Genomic DNA, 20,300 nt, shown 5'->3' with positions numbered 1-20,300 from the left:
CACTGACTCTAGGCTGGTGGTTATTCTACAAGGCTCTCAGCCTTCCCATCTGCAGCTGAGGTATAGGTGCTCCAGGAGGGAGGCACAGGGACAAAACACAGCATGGCTGCCAAGGTCGTGGAGAAAGTATCACAAAGGAAGCAAGGACAAGACCGGTCCAGAGCTGCACACACATTGTCCCTACATGGAGCAAGGGACACTGTCACAGGCTGTGATGTGCCTGAGTGGTGATGGTTGGCAACCAGCAAGCTTGCTGTGGGGCGGGCGGGCTGACTCACCACCACGGACTGAGTCACTGCAGCCTCACAGGTGCTGCTGACACCAGAGGCCACTCGGGTGATGCTCAAGGCTGGGCCCTGCCTCCTGTTACCCTCACATCCCCACATTCCTAAGTCTGGTGTGACATCATGGTTCCCCACACACACATCCGAACTCTTTCCTCCTGAAAAAAAGAGCATTTCATGATTTTTTTTTTTTTTTGGAGACAGGATCTCTGTAGAGCTAGCGGTCTTTGAACTGACAGAGATCCATTTACTTCAAGGGTACACCACTACTCCTGTCTGTACTTCATGAAATCTTTAATGAAATTGGAGGGGGCATGACAGAAGGGCTGGGGCTGTGGGGGGCAGGCTGAAGGGCTAGGTCAACGGGCAGGAACACGGCTGGGTCGGGGGGGGGGGGGCTCTCCTCTTCCTCACAGCAACCTTCCCCATCATCCCACTGTGGGGGGGCGTAGTGGAGAAGTGGAGCCATAAATATGTCCAGAATCTCAGAGGCACAGGGACAGGGTAAGGATCTCAGAGAGGGGGCAGGGGCAGGCCTGGGCCACCCTTGTCTGGGGGCCCTGGTTCCTTGGGTGGCCGAGGAGGTCCTGGGGGGTCCCCCGGCTTGCGACCGTGCTTGCGGAAGTAGCGGTAGCGCTGGACGTAGGCCCTCACCAGATTGCTCACCTTGACAGGGTTGATCTCCCCGCTCTTGCTGTGGCAGATCTGCAGAACCAGGAACAACTGAGTCCCTGCAGCCCCAGGGCACCTCAACCCTGACTCAGTCTTGGCCAGCCTACACTATCCCCCTCTCCTGGACCCAGGTCCCCAGTCCCACCGTCCCTGCAGCCCCAGGGCACCTCAACCCTGACTCAGTCTTGGCCAGCCTACACTATCCCCCTCTCCTGGACCCAGGTCCCCAGTCCCACCGTCCCTTGGCCCCACCTTGTGGACAGCCTTCCTCAGGATGTCCTTGTACTCCTCCTTGGTGATGTCTTTCTTCTGGTAGTATGGCTTGATGGCCAACTTCACCTCCTCTACTGCCCGCTCCTGTGTGTGGAGCTTCTTCAGGTACTGGTGGGTGAGACAAGGACAGTCAAGACCAAACAAGTGCAGCCCCCTCACCCTGGCCTGCAGTTACCCCAGGCTAGTAGACACTTCTAGGCTAGACCCTGTGGCACCCTGGCCTACCCAGGCCCAGCAGTCTGCTAGGAGACAAACCAATCAAACACTATACTGTTCTTTTATGCAATGCTGGGATTGAAGCTGAGGGCTTGTCTTCTTCTTTTTGTACAGTATCTCTAATTTCAAGTTGTCCATTCTTGCCCTCAACTTTTAAATCTCCTGCATCAGCCTCAAGTAGTAGGATCAGAGGCGTGTGCCCCATCCCCACTCTACCAGCTGGCTCACACCTATTCCTAAGCAGAACACACAGGGTTATTCTGACCGCAGACCTTCTTAAGTGACAGGGATACCAGCTTAGCTGCTCATACCCTGTTCTGGTTCAGGTCACATCACCTGAGCTCTGGAGGAAGCACAGGAGGGGCTGAGTGGTTGAGCCTAGGCAGCTCAGGCTGCTAAGGTAGACAACATCAAAAGGGGACCCAGCCTTCCACCCTTGGAGAACATGAAAAATGGGACACCACCATCAAGGGAGCTGTGCTAGGAGACTGAGGTTCCTAGGAGAGCCTGGTGTCCATGACCACAGGGAGAGCTAGAGCCGCTTTCCCAAGCAAGTGCACGAAGGCAGGCTAGAGACAAGTACGACAGAGCCTGGTAGCAGGCAAGCTGAGTGTGGGCTAATGGACCTTGGGAGGTCAGGGCCCAATACACGTGCTTTGGTTAATAGGGGCACACGTGTCCCAGCTATAGGGAGAGACAGTCTTAGCTCTATGGGCCATGAGATTCTCAAGTAACACAGAAGAGGGGCTACCTGCCATCCCATAAAACACTTGCTAAGAAAAGACAAATAGCCCTAGAGGCCTGGCTAGCAGCACAGGAATGTGAACCGCCAGGTCTCTGTGAGCTGAGGCCATCTGTTTCCTGTTCAGGCCTACTCTGAGGCAGAGCAGTGGGTAGCGCCCTCAGACAGTGCTGTCAGAGCCATGACCAGGCAAATCCAGCCAGATAGGATTTAAAGGAAGCAGCTCTAAACTGTTCTTTCTTTTGACTGTAGGGTCCTCACTCCAGCTGGGGGTGTCCTTGTCACCACCTCCCTTGACCACCTCCATGCTAGAGTTACAGGCCTGAGTCTGTACAGCCAGCCTGGCCCTAAGTGCTTGACTTTTTGACAAACCTATGTCTCCTAGTTACATAAAGGTGGGGAGCAACTGAGGTGATTAAAAGAGGTGTTTATACATACATGTATACATACACAAACTAGAAGTGTTTTAAATTCTTCTACACACTAATTCTTTGTTTGTTTGTTTGTTTGTTTTTCGAGACAATGTTTCTCTGTATAGCCCTGGCTGTCCTGGAACTCACTTTGTAGACCAGGCTGGCCTCGAACTCAGAAATCCACCTGCCTATGCCTCCCGAGTGCTGGGATTAAAAGTGTGCGCCACCACTGCCCGGCTTACACTAATTCTTTTTTATCTAGAATTGAGGGTGGAATCCGGGGCTTCATGCATGCTGGGCAAGCACTCAGTAACTGAGCTGCACCTCCACCCAGCACTCAGCCCCCTTCATCTAGCCCTTTGACTCTCTCAGTCCATCTCACCTTGTCAGTGTCCCCACGTCCCTCTGAGCTGCTGCTGCCCTCTCTCTTGTCAGATGCAGGGGCTAGCCCAGTGGGGGTAGGAGGGGTAGAGCCACAGCCTCCTATGGGGAGGCTGCCAGGAAGCAGGTAGCTGGAGGGGCCTGGGGGCAGACCCAAGGAAGTGGGCACAGGAGCTGGGGTCACCCCAAGAGTGGAGGGTGGCTTCCGGTGGCTGAGGATCTGTGAGAAGAGAGTATGATGAGCCAAGGGAGGTGGAAGGGAAGAGGGGGCTTTGTTCCCCCTCTGTTCCCTCAAAGTTCCCAATGGTGTAGAGCAACAGGCTCCTCTTCTGGCCAATACCTTGCCCTAAGGCCTGCTGGGAGTTGTAGTTCCTCTCCTACCCCGAGGCAATGGACAAAGGAAGGGGCTGCGGGGACTCTTCCCCATGGGAGCCCACCTGGTTGGTGGCCTGGATGAGCTCCTGGGCCTTTGCGCGGCTGGCCAGGTTGGCTTCTTCCATCTTGAACAGCAGTGCAGTCACTGCAGTGGACAGAGGGAGGACAATCAAGGCAGGTACCAGGATGGAGGTTCCTCACCTGATCTCAGGACATGCTATACAACCTCAGCTCAGAACAGAGAAAGGGACCTCACCACTGAGAATCCACGCAAGGGGCTGGCTGTGTGTCAAGGAGTACGTCTGCTTACTGACCCACCCAAGTCCCAGCCGTCCCCCACCTACAGGAAACCAGCACCCTCCTTAAGCTCCCCACTCTCATCCTGTTCTATCTAGTTCTGCATGGTCTAATCTCCTCTGTTCCAATAGCTCCCTGCTTGCCAGAGCTTGGAGTAGACCCTGCCTGTTCTGTCCATCCAACCCTATCTACCCATCACTCTCCCCACTTCCGAAGACTCACAGGCCAGGACACCACTGGTAGTACAGTCCACACCAGCAGGCAGGTTCCAGGGCATGGGTGGGGGTAGCGTTGGCAGCTGGGAGATCCTAGCAGCTGGCCCATCCTCTGCGCCAGAGTCTCCGGCTGTAGACCCTGCACTGGGGGCAGTGCTTGGGGCAGCTGCAGCAGTGCTGGTGGCTGTGGTAGTGGCAGGTTGCTGCTCCTCTTCCTCCTCCTCTTCTTCCTCCTCTTCCTCCTCCTCCTCTGCCCCTACTCGGACCCCAGTGTCCTCACTGGCTTCCTCTGGTAGGAAGGAGACTTCAGGGGTCTTGCAGCTGCTATCCACAGTCTGGGAGTCCGGGGTGAGTGCGGGTGGAGGTGCGGCTACCTTAGGTGGTGGGGTACTGGGGGCCTTGGTGGTCCGCTCCTCCCCTGACCATGATGTTTCCTCTGTCCCCTTGGCACTTGCTGCCTGACTGCAGCTGTCGGCCTTGGACTTCTTCAGTGAGCCAGGCCCACCGCTGGCCGTGCTACTGCCTCCGCTGCGAACCTTCTTCCTCGTCTTCGACGGTTTCGTCTTTCCCTTGGTCCCCTTGGCTTTCTTGGCCCCAGCCTTGGCCTTGGCCTTGGTCTTTTTGGGCTTGTTGCTACCCGGGGCCACCTTGGCCACCTCTGCAGGAGCCCGCTCATCCGGCTTGAGGAATGGTGAGCGGCTCTCACGGTCACGGCTGAACTTGACCCCAATGGAGCCCAGGCCTGAAGACGAGGAATCCTTGGCAGGGGTGGTGCTGCTGACGCCCTCTCGGATGAGCACAGCCACCTTGGACTGCAGTTTTACCTTGCGAGAGGAGCAGGAGGACGAGGAGGACGAGGAGCCACTGCTTGGGGGGGCTTTGGGCAGCGGCCCCGAGCCAGGCGTCGAGTCCTTAGGTGGCCGCGTCTTCTTGGATGACCTGTCCCTGTCTCGGCCCCGGTCCCCATCGAGGGCCTTCCGTCGAGACCCTTTCTCCCTTGAGGATGAAGATGAGGATGCAGCCCCTGAACGCCTCCGGTCCTTGTCACTCTTGCCACCCCGCTCGTCAGCACTCAGACCCTCAGAGTCATACAGGACCTCCCGCTTCGGGGACACAGCAGGTGCTGGTGAAGGTGCGCGTGGCTCCGCTTTGTCGGGGCGACCCACTGTGATGGTCCGTTTGATGGCGAACAGGTCGTGGTCTGTGAGGTCCTGGATAGAGGGTGGCACGGCCCCGCGGCGTCGGCTGTCACGGTCAGAGCCTGAGGGAGGCACTGATGCGGGCAGCTTCTCCAAGTCCCCAGAACGCTTCTCTGCCCGGGATCGCGAGCGCTTCTTCTTCTTCTTGCCACCCTCGCGCCGTTTGCCCCGATGCCGTTCACGTCGTGAGGAGGATGACGAAGATGCTGCTGGAGGTGGAGAGGCTGAGCGCCGTCGGCGCCTGCGCTTCTCCCGGGAACGTGAGCGGTGACCCCCACGTCTGCGGTCAGCGCTGCGGGATCGTGATCGGCGGCGAGAACGGGAGCGTGATCGACGCCGGGCCGTCGAGTGGGAGCCAAGCTTGCGCTCACGTGAACGGTGCTTTTTAGCTTCCCAGGAGGGCGAATCCGGTGGTGCAGGGTCCCCGCTGCGCTGCCGCTCCCGTCGAGCCTTCTTCCGAGCAGGAGGTGGGCCCGGCGAGGCAGAGCGCTGGCGGTAACGCTCACGTCGCTGCGTTAGGATCTTGCGGCGCAGGTCCAGGCCGCCCCAGCGGGCATCAGCGGCCGGTGGTGCAGGTGGCTCACCTAGGTCCACTTGCAGTGCGCCCTCGCCATCAGAGTCAGCATGTAGTGACAGGAAGTCGTCACCCTCAGGGGCACGTGGAGCAGAGGCTGGGGGCGCAGCAGGGGCGGCTACCGAAGCCAAGGTGGCTACAGAGGCAGGAGGCTGACGAGGTCGTGCAGCACGGAACAGTGAAACTGCCACCCTGGGCTCCTCCTCAGGCTGCACAATCTCGCCCTCCTCTATCTCCGGGTCAGTCGGGGGTAGTGGTGGCAGCGGCAGCGCTGGTGCACCAGCCGTCACGACTTCCACCGAAACCTTGCCCTCATGGCAGGCCTCAGCCTCAGGTCCCACCACAAAGACCCTGCGGCGCGGGGCCCCTTCGGCTCGAGTAGAGTCAGCCTGGGGTGGCGTCCCTGGGGCTCCCAGCGTCTGCGGGGGTGGGGGTTCCCGGCAGGGGCTGTCATCACCTGGGAAGTCCTGGCTCAAGCTGTTGTCATCGTAGATGCCAGCCAGGGTCTCAGAGATGCGACTGATGCTCTGTGACAGACCCTCCTCTTCTTCTTCCTCCTCCTCTTCCTCTTCTTCCTCTGGTGAGGGGGTCCCAGCTGATGAGCTGGGATTGGAGCCCGTGGGCTCAAAGGGGTCATATTTTTGCTCTGGGGCTGGCGGCGGGGAGTAGGCCTCATCGGTGGGGTGGAAGGGATCATAGATGTCGAATCTCGGGGCAGGCAGAGCTGGGGGAGGTGGGGGTGGAGGAGGAGGAGGAGGAGAAGGTGAAGATGAAGATGGGGAAGGGGAAGGGGAGGAGGAGGCAGAGGAGGGGGCAGGTGGTGGAGCAGGCCCTCCATCCCCTGTGCCCAAGGTGAGGTGACGGGAACAGGCAGGTCGAGATGCATGGGACTGTGGAGAAACTGCAGAGAACAGAGTAGACAGAGTAATTAATAGTCAGTAACGGATCACTTCTCTCCCAGGGCAGAGGCCTACAGACAGACCAGCGCCGCCTCAAGGGCAGGAGAGCACACTGGGGTGGTGAAGTCAGGGAGTGGGGGCGTGGCTCAGCTGCAGAGCACTGGCCAAGTGTGTGAAGACACCTACAACAGCAGAAAATGGCCCGGATGTCCACCCCTGAGCCCAGACGGAGCACTGACTTAATCTCACACACCACTGGCTCATCTACAGCCAACAAAGTGCCTTGACTAATACAGTGCTGTCCCCACAGGACACAAGAGCCAGCTGCCTCCTGTAGGAGCTGAGCCTGCTCTGTGGAGAGGAATCAGCTTAGATCGTGAAATGACAGAGCTAGACTAGGCTTGGCAGAACAAGACAATCCTTAGAATTTTTTTTTGCCATCAACCTGCACCTGAGGTCTTAGAAGCAAGAGCCACTAACCCATAGGGACATCACGACGAAGTACCTTCCCCTTCTCACAGGCCAGGCTCTGCTTGTCTCCTTAGTTTACCCCCCAACATCCACTGCACCTGTGCTCATAACACAGCAATGATGGCTGGGCCTAGACTCAAATGACTATCTGAGCACAGAAACTAAGCCCCCCACCCAAAATGGCCCATTGAGGACAGTGCCAGTGCCTCATAGACCGACCCAGAGCACAGTACTGTACTCATGTGAGCATGGGTACCTGGCTCAACCTGCTGACTTCAGATTCCTTCTATAAAATCAATGTCTGCTCGTTTCCTAAACTCATGTTTACCTGTTTTATGTCAGGCTCAGCTCCAGTGGTGTCAGAAAAGCAAGCCCTGCCGTCAGGGAGCTAACTCATCCTGAGGACAGGGTTCACACACAGAACCCAGAGGGGTACCCATGACCCCCCACTCCCTGCTCCTTTCTTCATTTCAACCCAGGACACATTAGTGTCTGGAAGCACAGGGTGACATGTAACTCTGGTACAGAGGAAGGTCATGAGTGACCACCGTGTTCCTTTTCCTGTGCTCTTAATATCTTCCAAAACAAGCCAAACAAAAACTAAAAAACAAACAAGCAAGCCTAGTGTGGTGGCACATGCCTTTAATCTCAGAACCAAAGAGGCAGAGGCAGCCAGATCTCTGTAAGTACAAGGCCAGTCTTGTCTACAATGAGTTCCATGACAGCCAGGGCTACAAAGAGAAACACTGTCTTGAAAAAGACAAACAAACAGAAATGCTGAGGTGGGCGTGACAGCATCCACCTACCGTTCCAGCATACATGGGAGGAAGACCAGGAGTTTTAAGGCCAGAGTGAGGTACAAAGCAAGATCCATCTCTCAGAAACAAAACAGACTAAGGACGTAACTCAGTGCTTCTAGGTGTGAGGCCCCGGGTTCAATGCCAGAACACACACATACATAGACAGACAGGAGGGAAGGGCCAGCAACAAGATGTCGCAGTGAATAAAGGCAGCTGTCACCAAATCTAAAGACCTGACTTAGGTCCCTGGGACCCACTTGGCAGAGGAGAACAAACTCCTGAAAGCTGACCTATGGCTTCCAGTCACAAGTGTAATTTAAAAACAAACAATAACAACAAAAAAAACCCCCAAACACACAACGGTCTTGTCAGTTCAGTTTAGAAACTAAGAAAAACCCTGAGCAAGACAAAGCCACAGTGCTAAGTGTCAGGGAGGCTCGGCCACAGCAGAGCAATGCCACTCTCTTCCCAAGCTTTGTCTTTAAAATATCACCACAAAGGGTGGTGGGCAAGTCTGTAGTCTCAGCACAAGGAAGGGCGATGCAGGGCTGCCACAAGTTCCCGGCCAGTCTAGGCAACAGGACAAGACCCTGCCGCAAAATAAAGAAAAAAAAAAAGTCGCCGGGCGTGGTGGCGCACACCTTTAATCCCAGCACTCGGGAGGCAGAGACAGGTAGATTTCTGAGTTCGAGGCCAGCCTGGTCTACAAAGAGAGTGCCAGGACAGCCAGGGCTACACAGAGAAACCCTGTCTCGAAAAAAAAAAAAAACAAAAAAGTCACCAACAAAACCACACCATAATTTCAGAGTCCCGTGAGAACGACTGGCGCCATTTGTCTGTGTGAACAGGTTCTAGTGGAACATTTATCCTCTGCTCCCTTGGGGGTTGGTTTTTGGAGTCAGGCTCTCCTGGTGTTGCCCTCATTAGTCTTTTCTTTTTTTTTTTTTTTTTTTTTTGTTTTTTTTCTAGACAGGGTTTCTCTGGAACTCATTCTGTAGACCAGACTGGCCTCGAACTCAGAAATCCGCCTGCCTCTGCCTCCCAAGTGCTGGGATTAAAGGCGTGCGCCACCACCGCCCAGCCCACATTAGTCTTGAACTCAGGGAGGGGCTCCACAGCTCCTCTTCAGCCTATCAGGTATCTGAGATGCACAGTCAAGGTCACGTTCATAGTTCCTCCTGTCAGCCTCAAGGTAGGTCATGGAAGTTGGGTACCATGTCCTCTGAGCCCAACTCGCAACTGAGAAGGGACAATGTGACTGTGACCTGCCTCAGTGGAGTTACAAGCCATGTTCTTCCAGGCACTGGGACTGATGGCTGCCAAAGACTAACTGTACACAAGACCTTCTCTCCACTCCACTTCTAAACACATGCAGAGAGGGAGGTTAACCTGTTGGGGCGCCAGCACCAGCAGCACAAAACCGCAGCCCCAACTTGAGCTTGAGTCAGAGCTGACTCTGGGTGTCCTGGGAGCTTCTGCTAGATGGCCTGCTCATGTGCCCAGAACCAAAACGCCTGCCTTTCCACCAGGCTCACCAATGGAGCTAGTAAGGAGCCACCTCCTAAGAGATGACTTCCCACCTCAAAGACACTCTAGTCAGCTCTGACAGCTGGTGGCCAGCATGTTCGATGCTCCTATGTGCACCACCCCCCCCGCCCCTGCTTTTGCTCTATGAGTGTATGAACTAATCTGTAACTAATATAAGCATCCTTCCTACCTTCACTACAAAAGTGATGCTAGCGGCTTAGCTTGGTTGCAGAATGCCTGTTGAACATATGTGAGGCCCCCAAAGTCCAGTACCTAGCACCATTCATTAATATATAAATACAGTTGACTTTCACACAATTTCAAGACCACCCACCCAACACAGTGCAGGCCAACATACCTGTCTTTCCTGTCCTCCAGGCCCTGAGGCGGGGAAACAGGCTGGGCATAGGTAGAGGCATGGGGTCCCTGTCACCGATGCGGACCTCAGCCACCAGCTCTAGCATGTCCTCACTTCTGCAAGGCAGAGGAAATGGTAAGCCCTAGCAGTTCCGTAGCTCTCAGGATAGGATCACCCCACCTTCAGCTGTCCAGGTTCTTACTCGCCAGGCTGAAGGTCCAGGCGGCTGGGAACCCAGGTGTCCGGGGGATCCAGGATGCTCACCAGCTCCACAAGAAAGCTATCTGCAGCTGTGTCCAATACCTGGAAGGGGCCAAGTTGGGCTCTGTTCTGTGAGTACTCACCCCGACAACCTTCCTAGTTCCAGCCTCTCAGGACCCACCAATCTGCCACAAGAACCTTCTGGAATCCAACCAACCTTATCTTACTGGTCTCTAGGAGCCAGCTTAGTCAGGGATCTGGTCCCCAGACTCCTGTCACTGCCCACCAGAGTCACACCAGACCCAGGGGTTTCGATCCCCAGTTCCTCTGTCTTGCAGGCCCCAGGATGAAGGCTGGTGGACACTCTTACTCACAGTGGCCGTGTCAGCAGCCCCCGACTCCTGTGAACGAGGCTCTGACCGAGGACTCCGGCAGCAGCGCCTCCATCGTAGGCCACGACACCGAGAGCCATCTGGATAGACATTGAAGTAAGATGGGATTCCATGTTGGGCTTTGCAGAGCACAAGAAGCAGGTCAAGACCTAGCGTTTGCTGAGTGAGCACCTCCCACCTCCCAGCTTCTGCAGCACCCTGAGCTCCCCCAACTCAATCTGGGATGGGCTTACCAAAGGGCATGTCTCTGCTTGGCCTGTGAACCCTGCCCAGTTCTGGCTAAATGTCTCCTGCCTCCTACCCTGATCACCTCTAGTCAGCCCAAAAGCCACGCTGGGTTCCCTGCCAACTAGGCCTTCTTCCAGACAAACCCAATACCCTGGACACTGATGACACTACCACAAGAGAAGCACCCAGGACACCTCAGAAAGAAGAAAGATAAGATCCCAGAGGAAGGCAAAAGCCTAAGAGGACGAGTGGGCCTCATACCTTTATCATTAGGCAGGTCTCCCTGCAGGGAGCTTCCCACAGCCTGCTGAATGGCCCGCTGCAAAAGGGGGGAAAAAAAAATCAGGGCCAAGACCTCTCTAAGTTCTGCTGTTTGGAAAGCGCCTTCCAGGCACCTGGCAGCCAGAGCTCACAAAGAACCCCAATTCTTCCTGAAGGCCCCGTCCAGGGCCCGAACCCTCAGCCCATACTTTAGAGCATGAGAACCTAGGCCCCCAGGCCTCACTGCACCCAGCTTTCTTACCAAAATAAAGGCAGAAGGAGAAAGGGCAGGATCTCTGTCAGGTGGACCGTCTCCCCGATCCTCTCCCGACTCCTCTGTTTTACCTCGAGACTCCTCTTCCTCCTCCATGGTCACCTGGGGTTGAGGCAACAGTTTGAAGTGAAGGTTGAGGGAGGCAGGTCAGAGGTGAAGGAAGACCTCAAGGGCCCCCAGTGCATCCTCCTTTAGTGTCCCTCTCTTCCGCCTCATTTCTGATGACCTTGTCCGTGGTCCCACGCTGACCTGCAGGGACTAGAGCCATTCTTATCCTTCTGGATTTCAGCTGCCTCCCCATCAATGGGAGGACCGCTCAGCCACCTGCTCCAACATCTGGCCCTCCACTGCCCACAGCTTCCCAAAGCTCCTAGGCAAACCTCCAATTAATTACCCGACCCAGTCAAATAGATGCAAACTCAACCCTGACTTCGGGTGTCATGATTTTAAGAGCGTTGTGCTTCAGTCTCAGAAAGCCACCTTCCCCACAGCGAGGAATGTGCCGACATGCTCAGGGGTACTCTGTAGGTACCGTAGGTTCACACAGCATTCATCATCCTCCATGATGAGGAGCCCAAGAGCTTTATTTACAGCCACGAGATACAACTATGATAGTATGATCTACACAACCACCACACCGCTTTTAAAACAAAAATGCCAAGTTTCAGAAAGGCATGCTGTCCTCCCAGCCCCATTGGGACACTTGCCTATCACCCAGCTGCCTGTCCTGTGGAAGCATGGCCAAAGCCTCGGTGATGTCACGGGAATTCTGAGCTTTGAGTGCCCAGTCAGGTAGTTGAAAGAGCATGCTTCAGACTGGTGGATGTCTTGATTGAGGCTTCAGAAAACATGAATATCACAGCTGTAAACCTCCCCACAGCTGTCAAACCTGCTACTCTGAAAATACCTAATCTTGGAATTCCTAAAAGCTCTAGGCTCCCTAAACCACACTAGTGCTTATCTGAAAATGGCAAAATAGTAGTATCTCTCACACTGGTTTCCACATATAAATGACTGGATACACATTAGCAATAATTCTATCAGTAGCCCTTAGACCAGGTTTCACCTTTTGGCCTCAGCCCCGGTCTCAGTCCTACTCTGAAACTATACCTTGGCCTCCACAACCTCCCCAGCTCCAGCTCTCCAAACCTTCAGCTTCTTCCTGATTCCCTCAGGCATACCTTACTCTGATGCCCCCCCCCCCATATCCAAGCTTCTCTAAGCTAACATTCAAGACTTTCCTACCCTGTATAGCAATAATTCCCAGCTCTAAGGCTGCTCTCTCAGTCTGATACACATCTTATCTAGAGCACTGACTGTCACAGACAAAAAAAAATTGTACCAAGAGCTCCTGGCTGCAGATTTGGAGATCCCCAAAACCATAGACCTTGTAAGGCTCTGCAGACCATGTGAAATCGGTGATCCCTCAATTACAGGGCTCTGGGAGCAATTTAGTGATTCACAAACAGCTCATTACACAAAGTATATAAAACATAATGGAAAATACTTTCCAAGTTTCAAATGGAACCATGAGTTTGCAGGACTGGAGTAATATTAGTAAAATACATATGTTGGCATGCACTTAATCTCATCGAATAATGCATTTTTTCCCTTCCTATCAAGGTCAAGTTGCAGAGCACTGCACTAGATGATTTCAGACAGCTCTACAGACCCTCAGGAATGATTCTAACTCCTCAGCATGGGAACAACACAGGTTCTTTTTGTTTGAAACCATTTCCTTTTTAATTACTTTCTGAAAGGCAAGTACATTTGAGCTGGACAAAATTCCCAGCGTTTTCTGTTGTATTATTCTCTACACATTTATCTAGTCTCCAAAAGCACTTGAATTTGCTCCAAGACATAGACTGTATTCTTGCAATCACTGGACGATTCTAGTTCCTTCAAACTACCCCACCCTACCCTACCCACCCCTATCTCGGAGTCACCCCCACATAAAACACTTCCCAGACCTTAGCGACTCATTTCTGCCTCTGGGCATATCACAAAGCTTGCTTCCCTCTCCCTAGGTGGGAGTACATCTCTTTCTTCCAGGTGGACCTTAACACTTCCTAGTCCTTGAAGAGAGCTTCCAGGCCTCATAAATGGTCCCAGATCCATGTAGATGAGCCGAATGCAGAGGCCAGCACGAGGAGAGACTTTCCAGCCCTAACAAATACACCCCAGTGAACTAGGTGACTCTGCAGACCCCCTTAACTCCTGGGGGAGTGAAGATCTCAAGATGGCCCCAAAAGCCTCTCAACAGACCGTAGCCTACGGTCGCACATAAAAACCATCTACGGCGCCTGCAGACGTGTCCAGGCTCAGCAATGGGAAGGAGGGCCGGCCTAGTCGCGGTCCAGGCCATACGAACGCCCTCTGGCACCCACGGGCGCGTCCCGGGCCCTAAGAAGGCCCCCTACTCAGAGACTGCCTTGGCCGCTGCAGCCGGGTCCGAGGGTGCCACGCTACGCTCTCCAGGCCCCGTGGCATACGGGCGACACTCGGAGACGACTAGCGACCCGACTCCGCCCCGCCCACCCCGCTAGGCCCGAGCCCCGCGGCCCGGACCGCCGCCGCCATCTTACCCCGCCGCTCGGGCTGCGGCTCCGGTCCCGGCGCGGGGCGGGGCGGAATGGGGCGGGGCTCACGATTTGAGCTGGGGAAGGGCGGAACCAAGTTGCCGCGGCGCTTGTCGGGATTTCAAGTACCCAGCTGGGTTTCCGAAAGGCCGGCCGCACCGGAGGCGACTCCGTTTCCCAGAAATCAATGCGTCATATGGAGGTGGAGTGCGCGCGCTGGATGCCGGGAGATGTAGTCCGTGTGAAGACTCCGTCACGCGGGGGACAGTGTAGGGGTGAGAGGTGAAGTGGGCGGGGCTGCTGGAGCGCGCGGTACTACCCCCTTCAGTGTCCTGCGTGCGCGGGGAAAAAGGCGGCGGATCAGGAAGTGATGTAAAAAAGGCGCTCCGTTGTTGAGATCCATGGGAATTGTAGTTCAATTAAGATGGATGCTACCCCGCCCATGGTTCGTCTTTTCTGAATATGATACCCTTCTAATTTTTTTCTCCTATAAATCCTAAGAAGATTTTTTTTTGAGACGCTGTCTTATGTATCTCAGACGGGCTTGGAACTTGCTGCTGTCATTCTGCTTCTGTTTCCCCAGTGCTGGGACTCGTCAGTTATCATGCCCAGCTTCTAAAATTATTTATTTGGGGGGGGGGTACTAGAGATTGAATTTAAATGCTCATACATGGTAGACAAACGTTCTATGTTATCACTAAACTGTATCTATAGTCCTCTTTTCATTTGTTTGTTTGTTTGTTTGTTTTAAGATAGGTTCATTCTAAGATGTCCAGAATAGGCTTTAACTTAAAATAATCTCCGTTAAATTCAGAACTCAGGAGTCAAAACAGAGCACCTTTACTCAGGACAGGAAAGTCCAAACTCTGAGACTTCTGATTCAGAGCAGAAGAGTGAAGACTCATTTCCCTCTTCCTTGGGACTCTGGAATTTCAATCCTCTTCCCTTTCAGGCCGTCAATACCATACCCTACACAAATGTAAGTGCTAAATCCTTCCACAACCCTCCCGGAGCACTCATGCCCTCGAACCCAGAATTCTGGGTCCCCAGACTCTCCATCCTTTGGCCCCATGAGTATAGACTCCCAGCTTTCCCAGTAGTAGTAAGGAGCCCCTCCCGACGCCCTGTTCTCCCTAGGACCAGAGAAATCTAAGTCTTTAACTCGATGCTCTCTTAGGAACCAGTGTCTGAGCTATAACCGCATCCTTCCAAAGCCCAGAAATCCTGGCTGTAGGCCCTTCTGGACCCGGACTTCCCGACTAGGATGAACTGGCTCATGGATTAGGAATGTGGTGATCTCACAGCCCGTCCTGCCCAGTTACCCTGCTGTCCCCCTCCAGGGCCCCAGCTCCCCTCCCAGTCTATCTTCCGTTTGGCTGGGACAGCGGGAACCGGAAGCCTAAGTCCCTAGACAGGCCGAGACGCCAGCCTCTAGACCGAAGCTGGGGCAGAGAACTTGGCGACAATCCCAGGGAGGAGGCGGAGATTCATTTTTGAGACCTGTGCTGTCCTAAGATCGCCCTATATACGGGCCAGAGAAGGAGCCGGCGAGCCACACCTACCAGAAACAGTGGTCCTTAGATAATACCTAGCGCAACATTTAATTTGCATATCCCCGCCCCGAAGAAAACTTTTTCGCCCAAGGATGCGGTTTATTAGCATAGCTCCTCCCAAAGGCGGACTGCAAGAGGAGAGCTCGTGGCTGGGCTTAGGGTGGACACAGGGTCATTAGCATATCCCCACCCCTCTTGGAATTCCCCGTTTTTGCAACCTTGTTTCCCCTACCCTTATTAGTCTTGCTCCTCCCTCACTCTGGCCTCGCCTCCTCCAGAAGCATCCGGAGACTCGTGTCCTCTGGCCAAAGCTCATGTTTATGCAGTAACATTAGCATAACCCACCCCTTGGTCTCTCCTGACTCCCCCTAGGCGGTAGCGGCGGCAGCAGCAGCGGTGGCGACATGAGCAGCGGGGCGGCGTCCGGGACTGGGCGGGGGCGGCCCCGGGGCGGGGGGCCAGGACCCAGGGACCCCCCGCCCGGCGAGACTCACAAGCTGGTGGTCGTAGGCGGCGGCGGCGTGGGCAAGAGCGCGCTGACCATCCAGTTCATCCAGGTAGTGGGCCCTCACCGGGGAGGGTGTTCCCAAGATCGAGACTTTGAGCCCTTTGGGTTCCCTGAAACTTTCGCTTCTCCCAGAACCATCATTAAGACCCTCCTAAGAGGATCTCTAACCCTCTGATTGCGACTCCAAATGCCCAGGGCCTCCACCCCCTTCATGAGGGGAAGCTTTCTCCTAATATGTCCTGGGACAAATCACCCTCCTAGAGGTACCTGAGAGCCTTCATCCTAGGCTGTCTAGCCCTGCTCACCAACTGGGAGTACCCTAAATTCCAAACAGCTGCTCCATTCAGACCCCAAGCACTCCCCGAGGCTCTAATCTCCTGATCATTGCCCAGACTTTGATTCTAAGACTCAGCTGGGACCACTCTGTCCTAAAACAGGCACCCTGTAACCCCTGCTTGAAGAGGATTTCCCTTCAGACCTGAGATTTCAGGAAGATCCTGCTACATGACCATCCTAGGAAAACACCAATATCTGGCAGTACCCCATTCTGCTAAATGCAGCCCCCCATCCTACCCCCAGGGAAAACTACCATTTCTCCATCTTAAGTTCCCCACTCAAACTCCTTGCCCTCATCCCTGAAAACTCTAAGTAGCTCCCAAGTCATCTCCAGATTTAAAAAGAAAAGCATAGAACTCAGGTTTTACACAGCCTTCAGAGACCTGTTACTTGGAAGGTTCTAGGTCCCATAAATAGACCTCTCCTACATCAGGAACTGACCCTCCAGAATGCTCCAGGCTGTTCTCACTCTTGGGCATCTATTTACTTTGGGGTCCTAATCATCCCACACACACACACCAAACCTCATCCTCTCCATTCCTTGCACCCCTTTTAGCCCCAGCCCTCAACAAGCACTCTAGAGAGGAAGCCACCTTCAGCCTCAGCAGCCAAGTTCAGAAAATCCAGCCCAGCCCCGGAAACCTCCACCCAGTTCCCACGGGGAGCCTCCCCACAGCAGGGCAACACTAGGAAAGTGAGGGCCCACTTGCTGTTGTAGAAGTTCCTGGGTGATAGACATTCACAGACTAGGAGCCTCTGGCAATGCCGTTGAGAAACCTACAGTGAAAGAGTTCAAATTTGAGCCCCTAGCACCTAGGGCCAAACCTGGAGATGGCCAGAGAGGCCTGGTTGGAAGTAGCAGGACGCAGTCAGGAAGGGAGAGGCGGGATGAGGGTGGGGCTGCCTCTCCGAAGCAGGATTGGAACCTAGACCTTCCCAGGGGAGGAGACACTGGAGGCTGCTTGTGGAGGAGGGAGCAAGAGGAGGGAAGGAATGGGGGAGGGGGAGAGAGGAAGGGAAGAGAGAGACAGCAAGATAGGCAGCTACTTTGCTCAACCAGAATTCTCAGAAGCTGGTCGCTGACCAGTACCAGGTCAAGTGTTAAGTGTTGAGCAGGGAATTCTCGCCAATCAAAACTGTTAAATGGTATAGTCTCTTCATCCTCGATTCTCCAAGTGATGAAACAGCCTCGGAGACAGAAAGTGATTTGTTCAAAGTGACGCAGCTGGTGTAATGATGGCAAAGGCTGAAGAAAACAGAGGGGCTAAGAGAGGAAAACGGGGACAGGCATCGGTGACAGGGACCCACAACCTGACACCTGGAAAGGTGGAAACAGCACCACCAGGAGCAGGTTAGAGATCCAGAGAGAAAGGAGGTGGACAGAAACCCAGAGAGGGGAGAGGGAAAGAGATGGGACCATCAAAGACAGAGAGATCAGAGATGGGCGGGGGGGCCCTGAGACACAGTAAGAGGGAGAGAGACCAAGAGAAAAAGACAGAGACTTTGAGACTCAGGAGGGGGCAGGGAGAGAAAGACAGAGACACAGAGAGAGGGGGGACAGAGACTTGGAGAAGTATGGGGACAGGACTCACACACCACACACACATACACACACACAAACACACACACACACATACAGATTGCTTCAGTGACAGTGATCTTCTCTATCCCCCAGTCCTACTTTGTGTCTGACTATGACCCCACCATTGAAGATTCCTACACAAAGATCTGCACTGTGGATGGCATCCCTGCACGGCTGGACAGTGAGGATGGGATGGCTGGGCTAGGAAGGGAGGCAGGGGGCAAGGCTCAGGGGATTTGTGAACATGCCCAGGACAACCTGGGACCCACACGTTTCTCTCTCTGTCTCCACAGTCCTGGACACTGCCGGGCAAGAGGAATTTGGTGCCATGCGGGAGCAGTACATGCGTGCTGGCAACGGCTTCCTGCTGGTGTTTGCCATTAACGACAGGCAGAGGTGAAGGGGATGCTGGTGGGCCTGGCTGAGCACAGGGCAGGTTCCTGCTAAGGTGGTGCCTCATGCTACTGACTTCTCTTGCAGTTTCAATGAGGTGGGCAAGCTCTTCACACAGATCCTCAGAGTCAAGGACCGGGATGATTTCCCCATTGTGTTGGTTGGGAACAAGGCAGATCTGGAGAACCAGCGCCAGGTTTGGGATGTCCCCTCCCCTGGTCACCCCCATTAGACCTAGGAAGCTCTCTCAGGTGCCCATCTCCTACTCTGGATCCCTGGTCCCTCTACTGTCACAACTTTCACTTAGAGATGACCCCCCCAAGAGGAATCACCCATCGCTGAGCCACACCCCTGGCCATCACTGAGGGATTCTAGCCAGGACCCCTAGCACTGAGCCATGGTCCTGGCCCTTATACTAATCCGTTTATACTGGTTCCCCTGTCCTGAACAAGAACACCCTTACTTCTTGCCTGCCTGCCTTCCAGTTACCTAAAACACCTTCATAATCTTCCTGACATCTCACTAAGATCACTTCAACCCTCCAGTAGCCTCCTCTGGAGTCTTTCTAGAACTTTCTATCTTGAGCCTGCTGCAGTTATACAGTCGAGCACACCTTGTGGCGGCTTGCAGTGTCTCCTCTCTCCGACGCCTCCCTTTGTCCTCCTCCCTCTGTCTTTCTCCAGGTCCTCCGGTCTGAAGCCTCCTCTTTCAGTGCTTCCCACCACATGACTTACTTTGAGGCCTCAGCCAAACTGCGTCTGAATGTCGATGAGGCATTTGAGCAGCTGGTGCGCGCTGTCCGGTAAGCCCGGTATCCCCTTCTTGACCTCCCGGTCCTTGGCCCTGCGTCACACACTCACAGACTGCTTCCCACAGGAAATACCAGGAACAAGAACTCCCTCCTAGCCCACCTAGTGCTCCCAGGAAGAAGGATGGAGGATGCCCCTGTGTCCTGCTGTAGCCAAATAGCCTCAAGTGACCAGCACAAGCTCTCGGGACCAGCTGCCTCACACTGACTGTGTGGCCCAAGGCTCGCTTTAGCTGAGCCTCTGTTTCATCCTCTGGGTTCCCCAGGACACACTACAGCCTCTTACCTTTACTTCCTGGCCTCCTGGGGCTACCACTGTGTGCCTTCTGTCAATACCTCCTCCTTTCCCCACAAGACCCCGTAGGGGGAGGAGCATCTTGTCACTGCTGTATATAAGCCCCATCTTTCAGAAAAATAAATATCACTGCCAACGACTGGAGATGCTTTTTATTTGATGAGTGGTTAGAGATGGACCTAGAGTCGCATGCCTGCTAAGCAAGGGCCCACACTCTGCATCCAAAGCCCAGATTTTCGGTTTGTTGTTGGTTGGTTTGGTGATTTTATTGTTTTGTTTTGTTTTTTCGAGACAGGGTTTCCCTGTGTAGCCCTGGCTGTCCTGAAACTCACTCTGTAGTCCAGGCTGGCCTTGAACTGAGAGATTCACCTGCCTCTGCCTCCTAAGTACTGGGGTTAAAGATGTGCGCCACCATGCCACACTATTTATTTTTCTAAATGGGAATGGTAATCTGGCTAGATGGCCAATCAGGTAAAGGTGTTTGCTGCCAAGCCTAACTTTCTGAGTTCAGATACCAAAACCCATATGGCTGTGGGGGAGTGGAAGGGCAAGAATCAATTTCTGCATTTCTCTGCTATCTAGTGAATGCTGTGGCACCTGCACATGTAGCTGTCTTCAGATACTCCAGAAGAGGGAGTCAGATCTCACTACAGATGGTTGTGAGCCACCATGTGGTTGCTAGGATTTGAACTTTGGACCTTCGGAAGAGCAGTCTGGTACTCTTACCCACTGAGCCATCTCACCAGCCCTGCTGGATAGTTTTATGTCAACCTGACACAAGGTACAATCATCTGAGAGGAGGAAGCCCCAACTGAGAAACTGCCTCTGTGAGATCAGTCTGTAGGAAAGCATGTAGCACATTTGCTTTCTTTCCTTTCTTTGTTTTTGTTTTGTTTTGTTTTTTCAAGACAGGAGACAGGGTTTCTCTGTATAGCCCTGGCTGTCCTGGAACTCACTCTGTAGACCAGGCTGGCCTCGAACTCAGAAATCTGCCTGCCTCTGCCTCCTGAGTGCTAGGATTAAAGGCGTGCGTCACCACGCCCGGCTGCCTTCATTTCTTTTGTTTGTTTGTTTGTTTGTTTTTGTTTGTTTTTGGTTTTCGAGGCAGGGTTTCTCTGTGTAGCCTTGGCTGTCCTGGAACTCACGCTGTAAACCAGGCTGGCCTCGAACTCAGAAATCCGCCTACCTCTGCCT

General features: G+C 54.1%; 2 protein-coding genes across 7 annotated transcripts; one reads left to right on the top strand and one right to left on the bottom strand.

Annotated features, from left to right (window-relative positions):
* Positions 1-561: 561 nt before the first annotated feature.
* Scaf1 (SR-related CTD associated factor 1) lies at positions 562-13,801 on the bottom strand. 5 transcript variants are annotated; one of them, XM_021167548.3, is made up of 12 exons: positions 13,638-13,682; positions 11,760-11,890; positions 11,041-11,154; positions 10,779-10,836; positions 10,272-10,369; positions 9,899-9,999; positions 9,697-9,812; positions 3,876-6,542; positions 3,419-3,501; positions 2,983-3,201; positions 1,209-1,337; positions 562-989 (listed from the first exon to the last, which is right to left on the bottom strand). In XM_021167548.3, exons 3-12 carry the CDS (start codon positions 11,146-11,148, stop codon positions 798-800), a joined length of 3,771 nt encoding a protein of 1,256 aa, XP_021023207.1. In that variant the 5' UTR covers positions 11,149-11,154; positions 11,760-11,890; positions 13,638-13,682; the 3' UTR covers positions 562-797. The 5 variants fall into 5 exon arrangements, with proteins under 5 accessions (XP_021023207.1, XP_085697897.1, XP_021023206.1 ...); XM_085841771.1 differs by lacking the exon at positions 13,638-13,682 and adding an exon at positions 13,023-13,621 and having other exon boundaries at positions 11,760-12,492; XM_021167547.3 differs by lacking the exon at positions 13,638-13,682 and adding an exon at positions 13,023-13,621.
* Positions 13,802-14,452: 651 nt separating this feature from the next.
* On the top strand, positions 14,453-19,245 carry Rras (RAS related). Of its 2 annotated transcripts, XM_021167514.3 has the most exons (7): positions 14,453-14,610; positions 15,557-15,741; positions 17,704-17,791; positions 17,904-18,006; positions 18,091-18,199; positions 18,687-18,805; positions 18,880-19,245. In XM_021167514.3, the coding sequence occupies exons 2-7, from the start codon at positions 15,589-15,591 to the stop codon at positions 18,962-18,964; spliced, it is 657 nt and encodes a 218-aa protein (XP_021023173.1). In that variant the 5' UTR covers positions 14,453-14,610; positions 15,557-15,588; the 3' UTR covers positions 18,965-19,245. The 2 variants fall into 2 exon arrangements, with proteins under 2 accessions (XP_021023173.1, XP_085697899.1); XM_085841773.1 differs by lacking the exon at positions 14,453-14,610 and having other exon boundaries at positions 15,459-15,741.
* The last annotated feature ends 1,055 nt before the right edge of the window (positions 19,246-20,300 follow it).

Source organism: Mus caroli, unplaced genomic scaffold (genome assembly GCF_978045245.1).
Source record: "Mus caroli unplaced genomic scaffold, Mus_caroli_1 scaffold_8, whole genome shotgun sequence".
Lineage (NCBI taxonomy): Eukaryota > Metazoa > Chordata > Mammalia > Rodentia > Muridae > Mus > Mus caroli.
Note: the sequence above shows the minus strand (reverse complement) of the source record. Positions and strands in the feature narration are given on the sequence as shown.

Excerpts from the sequence above, each read along its gene's own strand:
- Scaf1 (XM_021167546.3), bottom strand. The coding sequence starts at position 11,148 with ATGGAGGAGGAAGAGGAGTCTCGAGGTAAAACAGAGGAGTCGGGAGAG. Across the intron at positions 10,837-11,040 it reads CTCCTTCTGCCTTTATTTTG|CGGGCCATTCAGCAGGCTGT; the intron begins GTAAGAAAGCTG and ends CCCCTTTTGCAG. Across the intron at positions 10,000-10,271 it reads GGGCTGCTGACACGGCCACT|GTATTGGACACAGCTGCAGA; the intron begins GTGAGTAAGAGT and ends GGCCCCTTCCAG.
- Rras (XM_021167514.3), top strand. The coding sequence starts at position 15,589 with ATGAGCAGCGGGGCGGCGTCCGGGACTGGGCGGGGGCGGCCCCGGGGC. Across the intron at positions 17,792-17,903 it reads CATCCCTGCACGGCTGGACA|TCCTGGACACTGCCGGGCAA; the intron begins GTGAGGATGGGA and ends CTGTCTCCACAG. Across the intron at positions 18,200-18,686 it reads ATCTGGAGAACCAGCGCCAG|GTCCTCCGGTCTGAAGCCTC; the intron begins GTTTGGGATGTC and ends GTCTTTCTCCAG.